The sequence below is a fragment of the Dreissena polymorpha genome, chromosome 1 (assembly GCF_020536995.1).
Source record: "Dreissena polymorpha isolate Duluth1 chromosome 1, UMN_Dpol_1.0, whole genome shotgun sequence".
NCBI lineage: Eukaryota > Metazoa > Mollusca > Bivalvia > Myida > Dreissenidae > Dreissena > Dreissena polymorpha.
In genome coordinates this window covers 16,413,416-16,440,388 of record NC_068355.1, presented here as the reverse complement: position 1 = coordinate 16,440,388, position 26,973 = coordinate 16,413,416, and the positions used below count along the sequence as shown (strand labels likewise).

Below are 26,973 nucleotides of genomic sequence, written 5' to 3'. Positions count from 1 at the left end.
TCAATTATGTCATGTTTAAAAAGGTGCTATAGATACAATATGGAACAATAAATCACTGTATACAAGTTTTGAACAGAATAAATATATTATGTCAAATCACACAATCTGTTGCAGGACAAAATGGATGGGTTTGTTCCTACTCATTTCTTTGGATGGTGGTTAAAGGTAATGATTTTTCTAATAGACAAAGTTAAAGGCTTAATTTAACCCTTTACCAGTTAGATATACGTATTTTGACGCATTTATAGTCCCCTAGAAAGTTGAATTTTCATTATAGACCTTTCTTACTAGATACAAGTTTTAATGGCTTCATTTCCAAAATTTAGATACTGATGAGCAGCAAAAAGCATAAAACCTGTTTGCACATTGCCATTTTCACTTTGCTTCTGAGTGGGAAAGGGTCAAATGCCTTATCTGAAATCTTTTGTCTTTGCTGACTGACAAATTAATGATTTTTCTGCAGTTTACCAGCTGATACAGGTCCGCAAAACTATAATTGTGTGACCACTGTTTTATGTCAGTGCGCAGGGGTATAATAGATTGGGTGGGGTGTTACAAGCTCTCAGTGTACAGGGGTATAATACACCAGATTGGGTGGGTTGGTACAAGCTCACAGGGGTATGATACACTAGATTGGGTGGGTTGGTACAAGCTCACAGGGGTAAGATACACCAGATTGGGTGGGTTGGTACAAGCTCACAGGGGTATGATACACTAGATTGGGTGGGTTGGTACAAGCTCACAGGGGTAAGATACACCAGATTGGGTGGGTTGGTACAAGCTCACAGGGGTATGATACACTAGATTGGGTGGGTTGGTACAAGCTCACAGGGGTATAATACACCAGATTGGGTGGGTTAGTACAAGCTCACAGGGGTATAATACACCAGATTGGGTGGGTTGGTACAAGCTCACAGGGGTATGATACACTAGATTGGGTGGGTTGGTACAAGGTCACAGGGGTATCATACACCAGATTGGGTGGGTTGGTACAAGCTCACAGGGGTAAGATACATCAGATTGGGTGGGTTGGTACAAGCTCACAGGGGTATAATACACCAGATTGGGTTGGTTGGTACAAGGTCACAGGGGTATCATACACCAGATTGGGTGGGTTGGTACAAGCTCACAGGGGTATAATACACCAGATTGGGTGGGTTGGTACAAGCTCACAGGGGTATAATACACTAGATTGGGTGGGTTGGTACAAGCTCACAGGGGTATCATACACCAGATTGGGTGGGTTGGTACAAGCTCACAGGGGTATAATACACCAGATTGGGTGGGTTGGTACAAGCTCACAGGGGTATAATACACTAGATTGGGTGGGTTGGTACAAGGTCACAGGGGTATCATACACCAGATTGGGTGGGTTGGTACAAGCTCACAGGGGTATAATACACCAGATTGGGTGGGTTGGTACAAGCTCACAGGGGTATAATACACCAGATTGGGTGGGTTGGTACAAGCTCACAGGGGTATAATACACTAGATTGGGTGGGTTGGTACAAGCTCTTTTCACTGAGGCGACCAAGGTTCAATCCCTGTTTCCAGAAGCATGTGAATTTCTTCTGTGGTCAACATACCGAAACAGGTGGGGTTTCCTCCAGGTACTTTGGCTGCCCCCACAAAACAAGACCACACCAAAATTAAAATCTTTCAGCGACAAATAAATAGCTGGAAATTTCGCTATGATTCAAAATTCGTCCCAACTTTCGTGTATGAAAGAAGTGTATTACATAGGAGTGGTGGGACACACTCTGAAGCCCACACATAATGCTGCCCAAGGTGAGGGGAAGGATCTGATAAACTTCAAACCGCATACACATATGGGTGGGGTCAAATAAAAAAAGATCAAAACTGGCCTTTAAGACATTTATATGATTATAATGTTACCATTATATTCACTAACTTAAACTTGAATATCTTTAATCAGATACTAACTCTAAAATTAATTGACGGAAGGAAGCTCATCACTGTGAAAATAGACGTCAAAATTTGTGAATCTGCATGGTGAAATATTAATATATCGGAAAATTAGTTTTTTAATCTATAAATATCAAGTCTGACTAACACCAATGAATTTATGTAGACAAGACAGGACTTTTAAAATGGAGTAAGATCTTTTTGAATTGCTAATCTTATGGAAACATAAAATCTAATTGTGAAAAAACTTTTTGGGTTTAATTATCCCCCCACCACACCTTCCTTCAAAGAAGTTGGGGTATACTGGTATGCAACTGTTGGATGGTTTGATGGTCAGATGGTTGGCTGGTAGACAATTCATGATATCCAGAGAATGCTTTGATCTATAATCTTGAGCTTTGGTGTAATTGTTACTAGGGAGAAGAGAATGATGCTGATCTATTTAATGGTTAATGGGTAAAAGCGGCTTAAAACATGATATTAAAAAAGTTACACAAGTCAGTTTTTTACCGTGAATGCCCATAATAAGAAGCCATTAAGCAGACTTGCAATTATGATTTAATACTATACAAAACTTGGACACTATGAGTATATGTGTCTTGTTCTGAGAAAACTGGGCTTCATTCATGTGCGTAAAGTGTCGTCCCAGATTAGCCTGTGCAGTCGGCACAGGCTAATCAGGGACAACACTTTCTGCTTTAATAGTATTTTTAGTTTCAAGGAAGTCCCTCCTTACCAAAAATCAAGTTTAGGTGGAAAGTGTCGTCCCTAATTAGCCTGTGCAGGCTGCACATGCTAATCTGGGACAACACTTTGCGCACATGCATTATGACCAGCTTTCACAGAACAAGACTCATTATGAGCAGCCGCAATTGAAAATGATTATGTTATATGCTTCCAGCGCAGCTCCAGACTAGCCTGTGTAATTGAGCAGTCTGGCCCCTGACCAGACTGCGACAATGCGCAGACTGCGCTGGAGGTATGCTTGCCACATGTAGCAATAGACCCATTTTCATTTAATTTTTATGTCCCCCACCACTATAGTGGGGGACATATTGTTTTTGCCCTGTCTGTTGGTTTGTGTGTTTGTTTGTTTGTTTGCCCCAACTTTAACATTTGAAACAACCTTTGTAATATTGAAGATAGCAAATTGATATTTGGCATGCATGTGTATCTCATGGAGTTGCACATTTTGAGTGGTGCAAGGTCAAGGTCATTCTTCAAGGTCAAAGGTCAAATATATAGCTTCAAAGCGGCGCAAAAGGGGACATAGTGTTTCTGACGAACACATATCTTGTTTATAAGGTATATGCAAACAACCAGTTTCAGCCAGTTTATTGAACAATCTATTGATTTTCAATGTTGGCTGATTTTCAACTTTAAGGGTACAATACAATAATAGCCATGTGTGTTTCAGGGGATTTGCTGGTGCCTTAATGTTTCAGACACTGCCACACTGGTTAACGTGGTTCTCTGTGGTAATTTACCAGCAAGGCTATAATTAAAGTGCATTATTTCTCCTGTGATATGCTGATTATCTCAGATATGTGGTTTGGAAAAGTTATTCACTATTTTTCCAACTTACTTGAAATGATTGTAAATTATAATATTTCAGACTCTGATTATCCGAGATGTGTGGTTTTGTTGGGTGATCAGCCTGATGTTTGAGATTCTAGAGTACACCCTTGAACATCAGCTGCCTAACTTCTCTGAGTGTTGGTGGGACCATGTGAGTGTACCTGACTCTGTAGTTGAGTACCTGACACTGTAGTTGTGTACCTGACACTGTAGTTGTTTACATGACACTGTAGTTGTGTACCTGACACTGTAGTTGAGTACCTGATACTGTAGTTGTATACCTGACACTGTAGTTGTGTACCTGACACTATAGTTGTGTACCTAACAATGTAGTTGTATACCTGACACTGTTGTTGTGTACCTGACACTGTAGTTGTGTACCTGACACTGTAGTCATGTACCTGACAATGTAGTTGTATACTTGACACTGTAGTTTTGTACCTGACACTGTAGTTGTGTACCTGACACTATAAGTGTGTACATGACACTGTACTTGTGTACATGGCACTGTAGTTGTGTACTTGACACTGCAATTAAGTACCTGACACTGTAGTTGTTAACCTGACACTGTAGTTGGTAATGTTTACTGCTTGAAGGTAGTCATGTGTGTGTACCTGACACTGTAGTTGTGTTCCTGACACTGAAGTTGTGTACCTGACACTGTAGTTAGGTACCTGACACTGTAGCTGTGTACCTGACACTGTAGTTGTGCACCTGACACTGTTGTTGTGTACCTGACATTGTAGTTGTTTACTCGACACTGTAGCTGTTTACCTGGCACTGTAGTTGTGTACCTGACACTGTAGTTTGTAAGGTTTGCTGCTTGAAGGTAGTCCTGTGAGTGTACCTGACACTGTAGTTGTGTACCTGACACTGTAGTTGTGTACCTGACACTGTAGTTGTGCACCTGACACTGTTGTTGTGTACCTGACATTGTAGTTGTTTACTCGACACTGTAGCTGTTTACCTGGCACTGTAGTTGTGTACCTGACACTGTAGTTTGTAAAGTTTGTTGCTTGAAGGCAGTCCTGTGAGTGTACCTGACACTGTAGTTGTGTACCTGACACTGTAGTTGTGTACCTGGCACTGTAGTTGTGTACCTGACACTGTAGTTGTGAACCTGACACTTTAGTTGTGTACCTGACACTGTAGTTGTGTGCCTGATACTGTAGTTGTGTACCTGACACTGTAGTTGTGTACCTGACACTGTAGTTGTGAACATGACACTGTAGTTGTGAACCTGACTTTGTAGCTGTGTACCTGACACTGTTGTTGTGTACCTGACACTGTAGTCATGTACCTGACACTGTAGTTGTGTACCTGACACTGCAGTTTTATACCTGACACTGTAGTTGTGTACCTGACACTGTAGTTGTGTACCTGACACTGTAGTTGTGTACATGACACTGTAGATGTGTACTTGACACTGCAATTAAGTACCTGACACTGTAGTTGTTTACCTGACACTGTAGTTGGTAATGTTTGCTGCTTGAAGGTAGTCATGTGAGTTTACCTGACACTGTAGTTGTGTTCCTGACACTGAAGTTGTGTACCTGACTTTGTTGTTTTGTACTTGACACTGTAGTTGTGTACCTGACACTGTAGTTGGGTACCTGACACTGTAGCTGTGTACCTGACACTGTAGCTGTGTACCTGACACTGTAGTTGTGCACCTGACACTGTTGTTGTGTACCTGACATTGTAGTTGTTTACTCGACACTGTAGCTGTTTACCTGGCACTGTAGTTATGTACCTGACACTAGTTTGTAAGGTTTGCTGCTTGAAGGTAGTCCTGTGAGTGTACCTGACACTGTAGTTGTGTACCTGACACTGTAGTTGTGTACCTGACACTAGTTTGTAAGGTTTGCTGCTTGAAAGTAGTCCTGTGAGTGTACCTGACACTGTAGTTGTGTACCTGACACTGTAGGTGTGTACCTGACACTGTAGTTGTGTACCTGACACTGTAGTTGTGTACCTGACGCTGTAGTTGTGAACCTGACACTGTAGGTGTGTAACTGACACTGTAGTTGTGTACCTGACACTGTAGTTGTGTACCTGACACTGAAGTTGTGTACCTGACACTGTAGTTGTGTACCTGACACTGTTGTTGTGTACCTGACAATGTAGTTGTGTACCTGACACTGTAGTTGTGTACCTGACACTGTAGTTGTGTACCTGGCACTGTAGTTGTGTACTTGACACTGTAGTTGTGTACCTGACACTAGTTGTGTACCTGACACTGTAGTTGTGTACCTGACACTGTTGTTGTGTACCTGACACTGTTGTTGTGTACCTGACACTGTAGTTGTGTACCTGACATTGTATAAGTGTACCTGAAACTGTGACCGGTCTTTGTCAGTCGTATGTCCGTCTGTCCATCCGTTAACAATTGCTCGTAAACACTCTATAGGCCACATTTCTTGTCCCATCTTCATGAAACTTGGTCAGAAGCTTTGTCACAATTAAATCTCGGACGAGTTCGAAACTGGGTTGTGCCAGGTCAAAAACTAGGTCACTTGGTCAAAAAAAACAACCTTGTAAACATTGTAGAAGTCACATTTCATGCCCAATCTTCATGTAACTTTGTCAAAATGTTTGTCTTATGATATCTTGGTTGAGTTCAAAAGTGGTTCCAATCCGTTGAAAAACATGGCCACCAGTGGGCGGGGCAGTTTTCCTTATTTGGCTATAGAGAAACCTTGTAAACACTCTAGAAGTCACAATTTTTGCCCAATCATCATGAAAGTTGGTCAAAACATTGGTTCAATTGATGTCTCGGACAAGTTCGAAAATGGTCGGGATCGGTGAAAAACATGGCCGCCAGTGGGTGGGGCATTTTTCTCTATATGTACATAGTGGCAGTTTTCCCTATTTGGCTATAGAGAAACCTTGTAAACACTCTAGAAGTCACAATTTTTGCCCAATCATCATGAAAGTTGGTCAAAACATTGGTTTTATTGATATCTCGGACGAGTTTGAAAATGGTCGGGATCGGTGAAAAAACATGGCGGCCATTGGGAGGGGCATTTTTCTCTATATGTATATAGTGAAAACGTGAACACAGTAGAAGTCACATTTTTGGCCCAATTTTCATGAAATTTGCGCAGAACATTTGTTTCCTTGATACGAGAGTTGAGTCAAAAATGGTTCCGGTCAGTTGAATAACATGGCTGCTGGGAGGGGGGCAGTTTTCTCATTATGCTCCCCCCCCCCCCTTTCGAAGAAGAGGGAGTTTATTGTTTTGCTCATGTCGGTCCGTCCGTCCACCAGATGGTTTCCAGATGATAACTCAAGAGTGCTTATGCCAAGGATCATGAAACTTCATAGGTACATTGATCATGACTGGCAGATGACCCCTATTGATTTTCAGGTCACTAGGTCAAAGGTCAAGGTCACGATGACCTGAAATTGTAAAATGGTTTCCGGATGATAACTCAAGAACGCTTATGCCTAGGATCATGAAACTTAATAGATACATTGATCATGACTCGCAGATGACCCCTATAGATTTTCAGGTCACTAGGTCAAAGGTCACGGTGACCCAAAGCAGCAAAATGGTTTCCGGATGATAACTCAAGAACGCTTATGCCTAGGATCATGAAACTTCATAGATACATTGATCATGACTCGCAGATACCCCCTTCTGATTTTCAGGTCACTTGGTCAAAGTTGAAGGTCACAGTGACCCGAAATAGTAAAATGGTTCCCAGATGATAACTCAAGAACTCTTTTGCCTAGGATTATGAAACTTTATAGGTACATTGATCATGACTCGAAGATGACCCCTATTGATTTTCAGATCACTAGGTCAAAGGTCAAGGTCACAGTGACCTGAAATAGTAAAATGGTTTCTGGATGATAACTCAAGAACGCTTATGCCTAGTATCATGAATCTTCATAGGTACAATGATCATGATTCGCAGATGACCCCTATTGATTTTCAGGTCACTAGGTCAAAGGTCAAGGTCACGGTGACCTGAAATAGTTAAATGGTTTCTGGATGATAACTCAAGAACGCTTATGCCTAGGTTCATGAAACTTCATAGGTATATTGATCATGACTGGCAGATGACCCCTATTGATCATCAGGTCACTAGGTCAAAAGTCAAGGCCACAGTGCCAAAAAAAGTATTCACACAATGGCTGTCAAGGTCACGGTAACTCAACTTAGAAAAATGGTTTCGGGATGATAACTCAAGAATGCTTACTCCTAGGATGATGAAACTTCATAGGTGCATTGATCATGACTCGCAGATGAAATAATGATGAAACTTGACCAGGATGTTTGTCTGGACAATATCTAGGTCAAGTTTGACATTTGGTAAAGATTGAATGAACCGACTCCTCTCAGGTGAGCGAACTAGGGCCATTTGGCCCTTGGTTTCATTTATTCTTCGTTGTCATCTTTTTGTTATGAAATTCTGGCCTTTAACTCTCAACAATTCTGACATTTCTGAAGGCTGCTTTTAAGGATAACTGCCTTTTACCATTGATTTGTTTAATTTATTACAGTTGATTATACAAAATATAAGATAAACAAAAGTGTATGTGTTGTTTATTTCACACACAACTTTTAATCAAGGCTTGTTATAAGGTGATATTTCCACTCTGTAACCTTTTTCCACTTAGAAGCAAAGTGTATTTCTTACCATGGTGACTGTGAAGCTTTCTTTGTCCCCAGTGGATCATGGATGCCCTGGTGTGCAATGGTCTGGGAATCTACCTGGGCATGAAGACCCTAAACTACCTCTCCATGAAGCCTTACCACTGGAGGGGCATGTGGAACCAACCCACATTCAGGTAATACAAAGCTATGTGTCACAGGGCATGTGGAACTAACCCAGATACAGGTAATACTAGCTTTGTGTAGCATTTTAACCATTGTTAGCCACTTTTTTCTGTCATTTTTGTAGTATAGAGGACAGGGTATTTTTTTAAAGAAAAACAAGATAGACCACACATACAGATTAGAGGTCATTGTCTCCTGCAAATGTATATCCAAGTAGTAGTTGTTGTTTATGTCATGGTACTCAGTTTTGTATCCAGTAGGGATAAATATAAATTTACACAGAACAAGTTCCACTCTTTTCTGATATATTTCGCCTAAATAGGCTTTTTCAAAGTTTGTTTTTACAAATTAACTACATTTTCTTTCTATTTCTCAACACAAACAAGACTAATGACTTCAAAAAACAAATAAACAGGAAATGACGTCATGACGTTTAAACGGCAGTGACGCTATTTAGCGCCAGAAACACATGCATGTAAAATTCACTGTCACAGTAATAATGATAATGAAAATATAAATATTCCTATACTGAGATAATTAATTATACACTAATTATCTGTCTGTCCGTCCGTTCGAAAAAAACATTAACATTGGCCATAACTTTTTCACTATTGAAGATAGCAAATTGATATTTAGCATGCATGTGTATCTCATGGAGCTGCACATTTTGAGTGGTGAAAGGTCAAGGTCATCCTTCAAGGTCAATTGTCAAATTTATGGCGTCTGTCCGTCCGAAAACTTTAACATTGGCCATAACTTTTTTAATATTGAAGATAGCAACTTGATATTTGGCATGCGTGTGTATCTCATGGAGCTAAAACTTTTGAGTGGTGAAAGGTGAAGGTGAAGGTCATCCTTCAAGGTCAAATGTCAAATATATGGCGTCTGTCCGTCCGAAAAACTTTAACATTAGCCATAACTTTTTAAATATTGAAGATGGCAACTTGATATTTGGCATGCATGTGTATCTCATAAAGCTGCACATTTTGAGTGGCAGAAGTTCAAGGTCAAGGTAATCCTTCAAGGTCAAAGGTAAAAAAATATATATATAAATTAAAAGCGGCGTTCTCATTAAGCTGCACATTTTGAGTGGTGGAAGTTCAAGGTCAAGGTCATCCTTCAAGGTCAAAGGTGCAATAGGGGGCATTGTGTTTCTGACGAACACATCTCTTGTTTTGTTTTGTTTTGACATTAATTTGTTAAATGGACAATTTTGAGGGTTTTGTTAGGGGGGAAGCAGCTGGGGTAGGGGGCAAGCAACTAATGCCGAGTGCCTGTGGTTAAATCAGCTGCTTCTTCTACACACACACTGAAAATGATCATAGGCCTGTTACTTAAAGGACAATCATATATGGGCAGTGCTCTGTAGAAAGGGGGTTTAATGCCTGTGCGTAAAGTGTTATCCTAGATAATCAGGTACGACACTTTCTGCTTAAACTTGATTTTTTGCGGACTGCCCAGGCTAATCAGCCATGACACTTTATGCACATGCATAAAACCTCCTTTTCACAGAGCACAGCTCATATGTATATATATATATATATATATATTGCCCATTTTCAGGGGGATGGCTAAGAGAGTTGCCCTGCAGTTCACTCCCTACAGCTGGACGGACTTCAACTGGCGGCCGACCTCCAGTCTCATAAGATGGTTTGCAACCATCTGCATTTTCATTGTGGTAGGCATCCGTTGAATGGACACTTTTGTTTTATGGTTTAATTACCTCTGCTGGATTTTATTTCATGAGACTGCAAGCTAGTTTGCTGGCTCTGGTGTCATTTTTGGGGCTAGGATGATTTATATCATCTTGTATTTCAAGAATGGCTTAGTGCACTTCATGCAAACTTTTAACATTTAAAATCAATATTAAAATAAACCCGTAAACAAAATTTGTCTATTAAGTATAGAAAGTTTCTGCTAGCAGCGTATGTGCTAACACTACTCACAGACCTTTTTGTCCCCTACTAATGAAACCGGAGGGGACTTATGGTTTGCGCTCTGTCTGTAAGTCTGTCAGTCAGTCTGTCAGTCTGTCTGTCACACTTTTCGGGATCCTGCGATAACTTTAAACATATCATTTTGTTCCTACATCAAGAATTCTATTTGCTATGGCAACAAATATTTAAAAAATAAATAATAATAATAATAATAAAAATACTGACAATGGTGAAGTTTCACCGGCAGGGGACCATATTGCTTGGCAATCTCTTGTTGTTTACAAAAATGTTCTGTTAATTTTAAGTTTCTGCTTGCGGAGCTGAACACATTCTACCTGAAGTTTGTGCTGTGGATCCCACCGGAGCACTTCCTCAACCTCACCCGGCTTGTGTTCTTCCTGTTCATGGGCGCTGCATCCCTGCGTGAGGGGTTCCAGTACCTCGATGACCCGTATGTATTACATGGGGAATTGGGGAGAGGGTCAAATAGCTGGTTTCTTTTCCACGATCCTGTAAGGGATCCACATTGTTATTCCTCCACTTGTATGTGCCGTCAACAGTTACCTTGCAAACACCCATATTTAATGCCCAGTCTTCATGAAACTTGATCAGAACAATTATAAGCTTAGAGTCATTTAGAGACATTTGAACAAAGAGATTGTAAAGACGCAGCAGTGGTCAAAATATGTCAAACAAACATGGCCCTAAGAGTTTGTTTGATTTATTATGTTTACAAACTGTTCTGGTATATACAGCAATGTTGCATATATTTTATATTTCAATATATTTTTGCAAACATTTATGAACACATTTTGCTTTAATCAAACAAGACAGTGGCCCATTTTTGTACAAAAGTTTTATCATTTAATAACCTGTTCATAACATTCTATTTTTATGCCCCCGAAAGAGGGCATATACTTTTCTGACTGTCTGTCTGTCTGTCTGTCACACTTTGCGTTTAAGTTTTGAAAAATGCTCATAACTTCTATGTAGCTTCAGATAGCAATTTCATATTTGGCATGCATGTGTATATGGACAAGGCCTTTCCATATGCACACAAATTATGAGCCCTGGGGCCTTGAACTTAGGGTCTGCATTTCGGTTTCGAAATCTGCGTTTAGGTTTTGAAAAAAGCTCATAACTTCTATCAAGTGTTTATAGGGGGCATAGTCATCCTATTGTGACAGCTCTTGTTGATGTGACCTTTTGTCCATGGGATTTTGTAAAAATTTGCCTTGTGAACACTCTAGTGGTTGCATTTAGTGCCCAATCTTCATGAAAACTCAGCATCAGCATTTTATGCCATGATATCTTGACTGAGTGTAAAACTGGGTATCATAAGGTTGAAACACTTGGGTCTCATAGGGTTAGAACACTTGGGTCTCATAGGGTTGCAACACTTGGGTCTCATAGGGTTGAAACACTTGGGTCTCATAGGGTTGAAACACTTGGGTCTCATAGGGTTGAAACACTTGGGTCTCACAGGGTTGAAACACTTGGGTCTCATAGGGTTGAAACACTTGGGTCTTATAGGGTTGAAACACTTGGGTCTCACAGGGTTGAAACACTTGGGTCTCATAGGGTTGAAACACTTGGGTCTCATAGGGTTGAAACACTAGGATGCGTTGATTTACAGAAAAGGCTTGTTAAATTTACAGGCCACATTTACAAGTATTGCCCAGTCTTCATTAAACTTGGTCAGAATTGTCCCAAACATATCTCTTCCAAGTTTGAAACTTGGAAACATGGTGTTTTGTTTAAAGATAACATCCTGGTTAATATGTCTTACTGCAAGGATAGGTACCTAACTCGTTTAATTCTTTACCACTTATATACATATTTTGACGTATTTGAAGTCCCTTAGAAAGTTCAATTTAATGTCAAACCTTTATTACTAGATTCAAGTTTTAAAGGTTTCATTCCCAAGGCATAGATACTGAAGAGCATTTAACAGCATAAAACCTGAATAGACTGTGAGTTACTCGCAGGCTGTTCTGTTTTTTTGCAGTTTTCACATAGCTATTTTCACTATGCTTCTGAGTGAGAAAGGGATTAACAAATGTTTTGTGCTCATGAACAATATTCATGTTACTTAAAGATTCTAGTATTTTAAAGCCGCATAATTGAAGCTCTCTATTGTTGGCATAGTTTTAAAGTGAAATTTAAAAGCCACGTACAATTTTACTCGTATAATCTTATATCTGCATTGCTATTTAGTGTTTTCATTCCTGTATTTATGACATAGTCATTTTCAAAAAGTAGTTAGAAAACATGAAGGGCTTTGAGTCTTTTGTAACAATTTGCCTATTGTCCCATCTAGCTTTCAAATGGGCATTTTGTTATAATACTCTTTTTATCGCAACAGGGAATGCAAGAAGTTTGGTCGCCAGGCATGGATGATCATCGCAATCACGGTGACAGAGCTGCTGATTGCTATCAAGTTTGATGCTGAAACCTTGAGCAAGCCACTTCCCACTCATATCGCGTACTTTTGGAGCCTTGGATTTTTCTGTAAGTATCCTTCAAGCATCACTATTATATATATCCATTTTTTATGCCCCTGGTAGGGTGACATTTAGCAGTCCGCCTGTCTGTCAGTCTGTCTGTCTGTCCGTCACACTTTTGCGTTAAGGTTTCGAAAAATGCTCATAACTTCTATGTTGCTTCAGATGTAACCTTCATATTTGGTATATGGACAAGGCCTTTCCATATGCACACAAATTTTGACCCCTGTGACCTTGAACCTAAACTTTAATTTAGGGTCCGGGTTTAGGTTTCACAATCTGCATTTAGGTTTCGAAAAATGCTCATAACTTCTATCAAAGCGTTTTTTGGGGGCATATGTCATCCTATGGAGACAGCTCTTGTTGAAACTGTAAAATATCCAAATGTAATTGTTGCAAAACAATATTGAACATGGATATTTTACTTCTTTATGATAATAAATGTTTTTGAGCTTTTATGGTGCAGAAGATCAATGTTTAGTATGTAACATCATATTATGGTCCTCCACAAAGTTTGTTTAATCCTTTGCCACTTAAAAACATATTTGTACCATTTGCCACTTTGATACGTATTTTCAGGTATGTGTAGTTATTTAGAAAGTAAAAGTTAATTAAAGACTTTTCTTACTATATTTCAGTTTTAAAGGCTTCATTTCCAAGCCTTAGATACTGATGAGCAGCTGAAACCATAAAACCAGAACAGACTGTGAGTTACTCGCAGGCTGTTCTGGTTTTGTGCTTGTTGCAAAAGCCATTTTCAATTTGCTTCTAAGTGAGAAAGTGTTTAAACATCCCCCGGTGGTCAAAATTGGCCACACTCTAGGTGTTACTTGTTTCCTTATAAGTATATTGTGAAAACTTAAAATATCTTTCATATAATATGCAAGGTCCAGAGTTTAGTATTTTTTGTGTAACATCACACTCTGGCCCTCTACCAACTTTCATCAAATCATGCCCCCTAAGGTGAAAACTTCCCATGCCTTAAAGAAACTAAACTGAAGCAGCAAAGCTTAAAGCTACATATTTGTTATGTATCATCATCTACAAGCCCATTACAAAGTTTTCTTAAGTCATGCCATGGGGACGCAGTTTGCCAAGCGCTAAAGATTACTATTTCTACATAGATTTGTGTAGGTGCATTCTTTAAAAAATCTTCCTATCAAAAACCTCAAAAGTCCAATGTTTGGTGTTTAGCATGACTTAAAGGTTGTGTACCCAGTTTGTTAAATCATGCCCATGCGAAATAAAGCATCAAGCCCTAGTGGACACACTTTGTACATTAACTTGTATGGAAATTCATAATAAATGTTGTCTGAAACTCCGAAACATGTGGCTTTCTTATTTGGTAATCTGCTTCATCTAGAAGTCCTCTACAAACAATTGGCTCGCTGCAGGTGTCACCGGTTTTACCAATTAGGCTGTGCTCTGTAAAAAGGGGATTTAATGCATGTGTGTAATGTGTAGTTCAAGATTAGCCTGTGCAGTCCACACAGGCTAATCAGGGATGACACGTTCCACTTTAGCTAGATTTTTGCTTAGAAAAGACTTTTTGGAAACGGAAAATATCAAGGTGGAAAGTGTCGTCCTGGATAAGTCTGTGCGGACTGCACATGCTTATCTGGGACAACACTTAACGCATATGCATTAAATTCCTTTTACGGTACGTAGAGCAGGGCCCATTATGTATGGAAATCCTTTTAAAATCTTCTTGTCTAAAATAACAATGCCCATGTTTTTCATAATCGGTTTAATGTATCATGTAGAAGCTTTCTACATACAATGTAAAAATTGTACCCCTCAGGTAAAAACTGCCCCTTCCCCTCCCAGTGGGTCACAACTTGTACATTGACATTATAGGAAAGACCTGAAGAAATATTCTGACGCAATAAACCCATGGACTTGATATTCCATATTTAGCAGCATATACAAATGTTCTTTAAATTATTCCCCTGGCCTACTAACTCCTGTGTCACTAGTTTATATGGATTTTTGTATGGAAACCCTTTTTAAAATTTCCCCGATCTGCAATGCCCATGGACCTTGCAATAAGTTTAAAAAAAAACACTTAAGCCCGGCTGATGAAACTTTATATGTGGATAGAGGGCCATATGGAGAATATGCATGTAATTTCAGATTTGTTTTTCTTCAATCCAAAGTCATAATTGCTATGATTATGGAAATATTTATTATTACTGATACCTAAGATCTGCATCCTGTGGTAGAGTACTTAAGGATGTCATGAAACTTGTGGAAATCTTGTTCTTATCCTGACAAAATTAACCCCAGCAAGGGACTTCTGTTTTTTTGCACAAAGTTCTTGTTGCCACAAATTGCTACGAATAACTACATTCAGTTTTCGGGTGTTTGTCACTTCTCTTAAAGGTCTAGTTCAAAACTGTAGAATAAGTATTTCTATAACTGAAGATTTAACTCTATTATATAGACTTTGAAAAGTATTGATATGTACATAAACACATTTTTCATTTACTTTTGTGTCCATCATTAAGGTCTAGTGGGGTACACAATCTGGAAGTTCTATGTGAAGCGTGACGTGAAGAATGATCTTGAAGTAACTCCTAGGGCTAAGGAGCAGTCTCAAGCACTACATGATAATGAAGAAAAAGAGGAAGATGATGAGGTGGAAGAAGAAGACAATAGGTACAACCTAAGGAACGACGGGGTTCGCCATCGAACCAAGACTAAAAATGGTTCTGCAGGGCTTTAGTGTTATCACACACACAAATTGGCAGATTGAACAAGCTTGCATTTATTGTATTCTTTCATATGTCCAAATGTTACATTCATATTTGAATAAGTAGTTAAAATTGATGTGTTAAATGTTTTGTCTGGCGTGCGAGTTATGCGGGTTTTTTAATATTTATTCTGGTATTTTGTCAGAAAATAATATTGTCTTTGCTTGTTATTGCAAATGTCCACGTTTTGTTATTAATTTGAATGTTTATGTTTTATTATTTTAAAAAGACCATTACTGCTTTCCAAGAATTGTTCTTTAAGTGTTTGGAATAACAACAACTATGCTTTAATTAGCCTGCTTTCCAGTTTTCAAATTGTGCTTAGCTCTGATCATGCTTGTTTGAATATTTCTTTTAGATTAATGTATTTAAAACATCTTTATAAATTGTGTCTTATTGATTGGATGACACAAATTGCAGGATTGTTTTACGTGTACAAATGTTCTGTTTCATAGCTTTGGTATGTTATTATTTTTGCATAACGTTTACATACATTGAAGTTGGTGCTATGTGGAGCAGGTTTGGTGACAAGATAATTGTGTCTTTCTTAGGATACATCAACATAATATGCTCATTGCAAGCTTTCATGATAGCCCCTTTTTGTCTATTTTGCATCTTCAGCATAATTTCATTTTAATTTCTTTAATTGCATTACACAGTGCAGTACATATTGTTTTGATGATATATTAATGTAAAGAAAAAATTAAATCTATGAAGAAACGAGGTCAATTTGTAAATTGGAGAAAAATTTGAGGGGCCACATAAATTGCCAAATCTAAAGTTAAACGCTCTCAAAACATGTGCTCTTCTCATGTTATGATCAAGTTTACAAATGGTTAATATATATGTCAGAGAAGCTCACTTGACGTTGTGCAAAGAGTCAAGTCTGATGACCATTCTGTACTCCATATAAATTGTATTGCTTGATTAATTATTGAGCTGCCTATTGTTTTAAGTGATTTACTCAGTATGCATTTTTCATTTCATTTATTTCGAAATGCACATTTTCTCAATACAGTTTATGTAACATAATCACAGAGTCATATCATTTATAGGAAATCACGTTATGTAAATTATTTTATATAATTGAAATATATAACACTCATGTTTGTGTGTCAATATCAGTTTTAAAACAATAACTTTGATAGATAGTTTAAGAAGCTACAAATTTGATAGATTGTTTAAGAACCAACAATAATTTTTATTAATGGTTAAATGGATACTAACATATTTTTCTAAATAATATATAAAAATACACATAACATTCCAATATTGTTAAAAACTAGACAAATTCCAGAGTGTTATTTTCTTAAAAAAGTCATAAAATACATCAATTATATTGAACATTTGATCAATAATGCATATTAAATATAAACTGCAAGTTACACTTTATAATATTTTGTATTTGGTGTTGCTTTCTGAAACATATTGTAAGCTGATAATCTGTTAAAGCGAGATTATACGATTTTATATGTGTTAAATTGTAATATATTGATAAAATATGTTACAATAACACAAATAGGCAAGAAAAATTATACATTAAATACGAATTTCATAAAATGCAGCCAAGACAAATTAGTGCTCTGAGCAGATTGTGATAAAAATATTTTCCTACAATAACTGAAGCATTCGTCTTTTTATTAGGACCAGAGTTAGTGTTTGTGTGTCATATGAATATATATCGTTGCAGGAATTTAAGATGAACCGTTAAAGTAAGTTTAGATTCACATCATACATGCATGATATGCATGCTGGTGAATTCGACTGTACAGCCATTTTCGATTTCAGATTTAAATATCTGGCTTATCTCGCATTTTTCGACACATGTTCTTCTGAACTTTTATTTTAGTTTCTATTGAAATATAAATATATTAAGTGTTTTACACATTTTATATAAATTCATTAATATTTGACAAAATCGTATATACTCGCTTTAAGCTTTTATTTTTGTTGATGTATGTTTGTATTGCCTATTTTAATTAATGATTGCATATTAATTGTTTTGCATCTGCACTGGTTAGCATGTTACACAGCAAATGATAATTTAATAGTATGCGTTATAAACCATGGACTGAAATGATATCAAAATTTGACATGTTTTTTAACAAAAATTTGTTAGTCTTATGTTTAACTTGGAATTAATATCAGTATGCACCTTTTAATGTTGAAACCAATTTATCCATTACATATTTTGTAATTGTATTTTAACGGTTTCACCGGAGGGGCATTATGGTTTGCGCTCTGTGAGTCTGTGTGTCTGTCACACTTTTCTGGATCCTGCGATAACTTTAAAAGTTTTTCATATTTTTTCATGAAACTTGAAACATGTTCAGATGGCAATATGGATATTATTCCTACGTCAAGAATTTTGGTTGCTATGGCAAAAAAAATAATCTTACAATGGTTGAGCCGGTAGGGGACATATATTGCTCGAAAATAATCTTGTATATCAATATGTTTTATTTTATGTTTGATTGTGTGTTTTTTTAAGTTAGGTGATGGAAAATATGTTACTTATGCAATATTTCTCTATTTCTTACACCGTCCATAACAAAGTGAGGCTTTCTTCAATTTTTTAGCAAAAAATCAAAATACACAATTTAAGTGTGGCTTGTAAATAATTGTAGATGCTCTGTTTCAAAAGACCAATAATGGATTTTATTCATAGCATTAATTTGAAAAGGGAGAAAAATATACATGTAGCACTTCAAGAAGATTACTTTTAGAAATTAGATTTTTATACAATTTTGTACAGATTGAATTGTTTAGTTTAAAATTTCATGTTTTGTGTGTGAAGATAGAACCTTCATCTGATATGGTGATGTACATTTGTTTTTATACTTCCTTTTCTTTCCCACTCAGAGGCAAAGTAAAAATGAATTTGTGCAAACAGCATTAAACCAGAACAGCCTGCGAGTAGCTCTCAGTATCTAAGGGTTGGAAATGAAGCATTAAAAACTTGAATTTTGTTAGAAAGGTCTTTAATTAAATGTAACTTTCTAAGGGACAACAAATGCGTCAAAATCTGTATCTAAGTGGTAAAGGGTTAATTGCTTATTAACGATGTGTATGAAGAAATGTAAAGCAGGAGTAATGCTTGCTTGACAACAGTCATCATAGTGGCCAAGAAAAAGTTGTTTCTGTCTAATTAAATGCCCAACAAAATAGGCTTGATAGGTCAGCTTTACTATTTTTTGGTTAACTTCTGTCTTACACATTTATTGATGATACAGAAATATTCAAATTCTCTTTTCAAACTTATAACTTAATTTGTATGAAGTGATCCAATTTTGCAAAACTGATCGAAAAACTCATTTTGAAGTACCAACACATTTTATGGTTCATACTAAAAATAAGGGTTGGTCAGATTAGTGGATACAATCACCTTTTATTACTCCTTATTTACAAAAGAGACCACTTTTAGTTTGACAAGCTTATCAAATGGCTTCTAATTGCATATACATATTTTATTTGGAATTGGAGCAACTGGCGAAATATATTATCTGAAATGCCATGAATGTTAAGTCAGTGTCAATTTTCAAATTTGGATCATTGATATTCCAAGTGTGACTCACTATGCTAGAAGTGTCCATCATAGTTATGTTACTTACAAGATATTTTCACCAACTTTAATTATGAGTGTGGCCTCTTATCTTGTTGAATTTAAGTGACTGGACTTGAGTCTGAGCTGTGACTCACAATGTGGTGCTGTTATTTTAAAATGTTGTGCATCTTCTTTGATAATGCTTACCGGGTATGTTATTCTGTGATGTTAGATACTCTTGTCCCTATAACATGTTATTATTCCATGTGCATTTATCACCAGGAGTGCTTCAACGTATTGAAATCAAGTATTTTTTGAGCGTTTACTTGTATAATGTGTTGATATTTCTATGATGACCTTGCTTATGTTATTAACGATTGTTGTTAATGTGCACGGAATAAAAGGCTACAGATGATGAACATATTTATCTGTTTCTCAGCTTGTATTACTTGCCTTGCTTGTTAGTTGTTGTCTGGCAATAATAGTTATCCATGTTGTATTATATGAATCTGTAAGATTAAATTCATGTAAAGTATGCAAAATTCCTGTCTCAATGCTTTTGACGTTCATTTATTGTTTCTAAATGACTGTTTTAATGTGACAAAGTTTGCTTTAAAAACATTCCAAACATAGATCGATTGCAACTATGCTGTATTTTTATTTCTGCCATTTTATTGCTAATATGCTGTACTGGGTAACTGGATGACCTTTATACTGTTATTCCACTTCCACGTATAGGATATATATGGGCTGTGCTCTGGGGGGGGGGGGGGGTATGCATGTTCGTAAAGTGTCGTCCCAGATTAGCCTGTGCAGTCTGCCCACACAGGCTAATCAGGGACAACACTTACTGCTTTTAAGATATTTATCTTTTAAAGAAAGTCTGTTCATGGCGAAAATCCAATTTAGGCTGAAAGTGTTGTCCCTGATAAGCCTGTGTATACTTCACGACACTTTACTCACATGCATTAAACCCCTCTTACAGAGGGAGACTTATATTGATACAGTCCATGCATAACTTTGATCAAGTTTTATTTCACTGCAGATGACCATGATACACAACAAAAATTGATGTCAAATATATGGCCAGAGGTTCTTGTTTTAGGTAGTAAACAAGCAAATTTGTTGAATTGATATCCCCCGCCAATATGCTTCTGGACACAAACGTGTTATATTTGACACTTAAAAAAGCATTTTTGTAAGTATACAAAGGGCCATAACTCCGTTATTAACAGATGGTGTACAATGCCATTTGGCGTGCATCATCCTCGTATCTATATATATACTCATACCAAGTTTCAATGAAATCCGCCAAAGAACTTCCAAGATATAGCTCCGGACATGAAAGTGCTGGATGGACGGATAGACGGCATATGCCAAAACATCCTTCCGCCTATGATGGGGGATAATAACATTGATTTTTAGATGGTCAGTCAAAGAAAGACTTGGGTGTGGGTAGCATTTTACATTTTGTTGTAAGAGATAACTTTAGTGGGTTTTTTAAACATAATAACGCTAGTATGTTAATTTGGTTTAATAAACATAACCGAACTAGCATGTACAATGTCAACAATGATTTTCATCATGTCAGTAATGTTGTCATTCAAATTTTTGTTAATTTTATGATAACTTTCAAAAAGAAATGCTGGGTAAAAAGTGCTGGTTTTATTTCATGTTCTTACTCCAAGACTGCAATTTTCAACTTTAATTTTAATTTTAGTTATGTTACTTAACTAATTTTACAGTTATAAAGGAATAAATCTACGCTTGGACCCTGTACAGGGCATATTAGTAATTAGAGCGATAAGTTTGCATTTATAAGGATATGAACAATAGAGAAGTGCCAGGGAAATCTTATTCCATCGAAAATGATGCATCTTTAGTATAAGAGAACTTGATGTATAAACAACTGAGTTGGCACATGTCCACTGGCTATGTTACTTTTCCTGGCAGGATTACCTTTTCCAGGGAATTTTGTATTTTCTAGCAAAATATTTTATTTGATAACAATGGTCAGTAATCATTCGATCTGGGGGCATACAAATTTGGCAATTTAAATGTATATTGTATCTGAATTAATATTCAGATGCCTGCATGGAGGTCATGAATATCATAATATGCATACATTTTATTCACAGTGTACAATGGTAGTTTCTAAGTAGAGTGTAAACAAGGTTACACTATTATGCCATTTATGGAAAACTACCAAATGCCGTGGCTGCCATGTTTTTCAACAGACCATAACCACAAAGATTCTTGGCCTAGATATCATAAAAAACAAATGTGCCTAAGTTTCATTAAGATTTTACTACAAATATGACTTCTAGAGAGTTAACAAGGTTTAACTGTAGCCATAAAAGGAAAACTGCCCCGCCCTCGATGTCTTTCAACAAACCAGAATCATTTTGGAACTCGGCTGAGATATCATAAGAACAAATGTTCTGAAATTTGTTCATGAATATTGGACTATAAATATGACTTCAGAGTGTTTACAAGGTTTTACAATAGCCATATAAGGAAAACTGCCCAACCTCTTGGCGGCCATGTTTATCAACAGACCGCAACCATTTTAAAACTGAGCTGAGCTATCATAAGAACAAATGTTCTTAACAAGTTTCATGTAGATTGGAATATAAATGTGACTTCCTGAGTGTTAACAAGGTTCGACTGTAGCCATATATGGAAAACATCCGTGCCCCCTGGTGGCCATGTTTTTTGGAACTCAGCTGAGATATTATTGTGACAAATGATCTGACCACGTTTCATGAAGAGTTGACTTTAAATGTGACTTTTAGAGTGTTAACAAGGTTTTAGTATATACAGTAGCCAGCTAAGGAAAACTGCCCCGCACCCTGGCCGACGTGTTTTTCAACGGACCGGAACCATTTTCAAACTCAGCTGAGATATAATTGGGACAAATATTCTGACCACGTTTCATGAAGATTGGACTATAAATGTAAATAAATGATTGTTTACAATGTTTTGCTATACATGTAGTATTGCCATAAAAGGAAAACTGCCTAACCCCCTGGTGACCATGTTTTTTAAAGGACCGGAACAAATTTTCCAACTCAGCCGAGCTATCATAAGAGTAAATGTTCTGACCAATTTAAATGAAGATTGGACCATAAATGTGACTTCTAGAGTGTTAACAAGATTTTACTAAAGCCATATAAGAAAAATTGCCCCGCCCCCTGGCGGCCATGTTTTTCAACCAAGCGAAACCATTTTCGAACTCAGCTGAGTAAACATTAAGACAAATGTTATGACCAAGTTTCATAAAGATTAGACAATAAATGTGACTTCTGGAGTGTTAACAAGTGTTTTCTTTGACTTGACCTAGTGACCTATTTTTTGACTTCACATGATCCAGTTTCGACATCGACCAAGATATCATTGGGAAAAATCGTTTAACCAAGTTTCATAAAGATCAGACAAAAAATTTGGCCTCTAGTGTTAACAAGGCTAAATGTTGACGACTCACGACAGGTGATCCCAAAAGCTCAATGTGCTCAGGTGAGCTAACACGTTAATGCTGGTAGTAAGTGTTATCATGTTGGCACCGTTATTGTTAGTTGGACTTTATTCAAGGATTCATGCAAGACAAATGAACACGGGTCCAGTATGCATAATCGAACCAGTTCACATGCATATTGCATGATTACGTCACCAAAGTTCGAATCGTAAATTGTTCTTCCATTATGGATTATGTTTGTCGACCTTTGTGTTGAAAAAACAACAACACATAACAAGAGGGCCTGAAAGGCCCAAAGTCGTTCACCTGAGATTCAAAGGAACTTACCTGTTCTGTGCAGCCCAAGATGCAATTAGAACAAATGTTCTAACCAACTTTCATGAATAGTGAACAACCTGGTGGTCATGTTTTTCAACAGACCGGATACATCTTCGTACACATCCAAACTATCATTAAAACGAACGTTCTGACCAAGTTTCATTAAGGTTGAACAATAAATGTGAAACAAAAAGTGTTATTTTTTTTTTACAATAGCCATATAAGGAAAAATGCCCCGCTCCCTGGTGGCCTTGTTTTTCAACCAACTGAAACAATTTTTGACCTCGTTAAAGATATCATTGGGACAAATCTTGTGACCAAGTTTCATGCAGATTAGGCAATTAATGTGGCCTCTAGAGTGTTTACAAGGTTTTACTAAAGCCATAAGCCGGTAGCCATTTAAGGAACAAGAGGGCCTGAAAGGCCCAAAGTCGCTCACCTGAGATACAAAGGAACTGACCTGTCCTTGTCAGATTCAGTAAAAGATCAAAATTTTGAAAGTAATTCGAGTCAATTCAATATAACAACTCCATTCTCAACATTGTGGGCATGCCATTATGATTCAGTCTCAACAGTGTGGGCATGCTTATATGGTTTCAACTCCAACTATATAGATATATTGATCTGTAATCAGTGTTCAACTCCAAGTTAGTGCCAGTGTGAACTTCTTGTCAGATCCAGTAAATGATCAAAATTTTGCAAGCATCTCTAGTCAGTTAAATATAACAACTCCAGTCTCAACAGTGTGGGTATGCCATTATGGTTCCAACTCCAAGTATATAGATCAACTCCAAGTAGATAGATCAACTCCAAGTATATAGATGAACTCCAAGTATATAGATCAACTCCAAGTATATAGATCAACTCCAAGTATATAGATAATCTCCAAGTATATAGATCAACTCCAAGTATATAGATCAACTCCAAGTATATAGATCAACTCCAAGTACAATGTATATAGATCAACTCCAAGTATATAGATCAACTGCAAGTATATAGATCATCTCCAAGTATATTGATCAACTTCAAGTATATAGATCAACTCCAAGTATATAGATCATCTCTAAGTATATAGATCAACTCCAAATATATATATCAACTCCAAGTATATAGATATATGGATCAGTAATCAGTGTTCAACTCCCAGTTAGTGCCATTGTACACTCCTTGTCAGATCCAGTAAATTATCAAAATTTCGAAAGCAACTTCAGTCATTTTAATATAACAACTCCAGTGTCAACAGTGTGGGTATGCCATTGTGGTTTCAACTCCAAGTATATAGATATATGGATCAGAAATCAGTGTTCAACTCCAAGTTAGTGCCAGTGAAAACTTTTTTCAGATCCAGTAAATGATCAAAACTGTAAAGCAACTCCAGTCAGTTAAATATAAAGTAACAACTCCAGTTTTAACAGTGTGGTTATGCCATTATGGTTTGAACTCCAAGTATATAGATATATGGATCAGTAATCAGTGTTTCACTCCAAGTTGGTGCCAATTAATTTTAAGACATGGCTCTGAACTATTAATTTCAGCATGTATACAATTTCTTTGATACCAACATTTTATCTCCTAGTGTGCACGGATAAAAAAAACACTATATGTATGCGCAACTGTAGTCTTGTTTTGGCACGTGATAGAACAAAAAAGTATTTAAAATTCTTTAAATGATTATTTATTTTTTTTCAGCAAAATATATTAATTTATGGTCTGACCAATAATTTTCTATTACACCTGATAAACCTTCAAGTTGAGTGAATATCAAATCAAGAGTTGATCCAAAGTCTGTTGTGGCAGAATTGATTAACTGTTTACATGCATAAGTGTCCATCATCATATGACAGAGCATGTTGTCTGTTTGAGAATTAATGTTAAAATCTCCAATAAATATTGTAGCTATATATTGAATTAAACATTGACTAAGATGGAATTGAAATTTGTCTTTAAAATTTGTGAATGGCAAAGACGGCACTTTGTAAATGAATACAATTTGTTTTTCATCACAACCAATTTTACATGAAGGTACGGAATGTCAATGTTTTCCTCACTGAAAGTAATGTTGTTAAGAATTCTGATATCTTGTTTAATACACACAATCAAACCATGTGGGGGTTTTCTATTTGGATTTGTTTCATTTTGATCATTCCTTTTCACACTGAATCTTGAAATCGAGTAGTTTTCATCGGCATTTTTGGAACATAAACGTGTTTGTGCAAATGCAGTAATGTGTGAAGATACACTGCAACTCCAATACATCACGGTCCGTTATATCGCGTTGTCCAATATATCGCGAATCGGCTATGGCTCCCAAAAATCTGACGAGCATAATCCTTAAATAAAATGTTTTTATCTGAGAATTTGATGCATTAAAATCCGTTTCAAGCAAGTATTTTCCCCTTTTTTTCACCAACTTTAATCCAACAGTCATAATCCAGTTTGGACCAGATTGTTTGCTTACATTATACATCACATTAACACCTGTGTACTGCCATAAACAAAAGACCCATTTGTCAAACATGACAGGTCATTTCGGGTGTTACAATTCTCTATTGAATTTGCTTTGAACTGCCGAAACGCACCAGTGCACACATGAAGGTGTACACAATTATAACAGTAAATGTCACAAGTCAATACTGACCTATCTCAACAATCTGTGTGCGTTAAATACAGTATACAATATAGATCAGTTAGTCACAATGCTCTACTATTAAACCCCATGCTGTGCATGCTTTTCATGAGAAATGAATGACGTCATTTTGTACATGGGTCTAATTTGTGCATGCTTTCTTGAACAATAAAACTCGGCAATGTTTTTCGGATTAAAAATTTAATTATACGCATTTGAAAATACTCACATGGAATAATGTTTTGTGTTATACCAATTAATGACATATGGATATAACACAAACTTGAATAAGGTTGGTAAATAGCGTGTTTTGAGATTGCATAATGATGCTAATGTAAACATATACATGCATACATAAACTGACAATTTATATCGCGCGCCGGATATATCACGGTCGCGATCTTTGGACCCCTTCAACCGCGATATATTGGAGTTGCAGTGTAGTACATCATGATCAACCTTTATATCATCAAAATGCAAGTTTAAAGACCTGCAATTATTGAAAACAATTTTGAAAAACTGATTTGAATCAAGATGCTCCAAGGGTGTATAACACAGTTGAAGTGAAGCATGTTGTCGCAATCTTTCCATTTCTGCATGCACCTGTTCATCAACGTGCAATGCAAGCTGATTGATATTCAAAACGTAATTTTGATAGAGATCTTACTCTACTAAGTGCATCATAATGCAGATGTGGAACTTTTCTAATTTTGCGCTGTGATAAATCAATCACAACTTTGTCTAAAGTACTTTCTTGAGCTCTGTGCACAGAACGCCCTCCTGATGGCTGTAAAGGGAACTGAATTCTTTGGAATGTTTTTCTGTTATAAGTAAAAGAGCTTTCGATATCAAAAATAGGTGTCCAGTTAGCATCAATTTCTGAATGATAAAATCCACGATTCTTGTATTTCACTCTTGTTTCCTGTCCGGCTATTTCATTATCTACATGAACCCAAATAATGCTTGGACGAGTGGTTTCTGTCTGTTTGTATTCAATATACTTGACAACACATGCTGCACCATTTGGAAGCCCATCTTCTGTATGAATGTTCACAGTTAAGTCATAAATCATGTCAACAACTACAGTTAGGGAACTATGAAGGTTTGCATTTTTACTTGGATCATTGGGCAAAGTCCTAGTTGCATTTTCTTGCCTGTCTCTGGTAAGCTTTGGAGAAACCACGCTGGTAAAACTTGATATTATAACCTTTTCTGTGGCCATTTTATTGATAAGGGAATGATTGAAAGAGTGCTCTGCAAAGAGATGGGGGCATTGATGTCATACAAAGGAGAAGAAATGTTTCACATAGTTTGAGTCTTGCCATATTTACATCTGTAGCCTGATTTACTCTGAGACTGTTGAGTAACTCGGAGAATTCAAGGTCGTCTTTTTGTCTCATTATTTCAGTTAGTTCAAGTTAGTTCAAAAATGTTAAGATGTTCTTTCCAAAGGTTGGAAGCTAATGCTGTAGCATCACAAGTTAAATCATTAAATATCAAATTTCCACTAACAGGTTTTAACT

The 26,973-nt window shown here is 36.9% G+C and overlaps 1 protein-coding gene across 3 annotated transcripts in view; it reads left to right on the top strand.

Moving 5' to 3' along the window:
• Positions 1-19,446, top strand: part of LOC127872315 (phosphatidylserine synthase 2-like) — a 52,200-nt gene extending 32,754 nt beyond the window's left edge. For all 3 annotated transcript variants that reach the window (XM_052415647.1, XM_052415661.1, XM_052415654.1), the window contains 7 exons: positions 115-165; positions 3,542-3,655; positions 8,186-8,304; positions 9,857-9,971; positions 10,536-10,681; positions 12,596-12,741; positions 15,242-19,446. In XM_052415647.1, coding sequence (XP_052271607.1) covers positions 115-165; positions 3,542-3,655; positions 8,186-8,304; positions 9,857-9,971; positions 10,536-10,681; positions 12,596-12,741; positions 15,242-15,459 — 909 coding nt within the window. In that variant the 3' untranslated portion in view covers positions 15,460-19,446. The remainder of the gene's footprint in view (positions 1-114; positions 166-3,541; positions 3,656-8,185; positions 8,305-9,856; positions 9,972-10,535; positions 10,682-12,595; positions 12,742-15,241) is intronic.
• Positions 19,447-26,973: the final 7,527 nt, after the last annotated feature.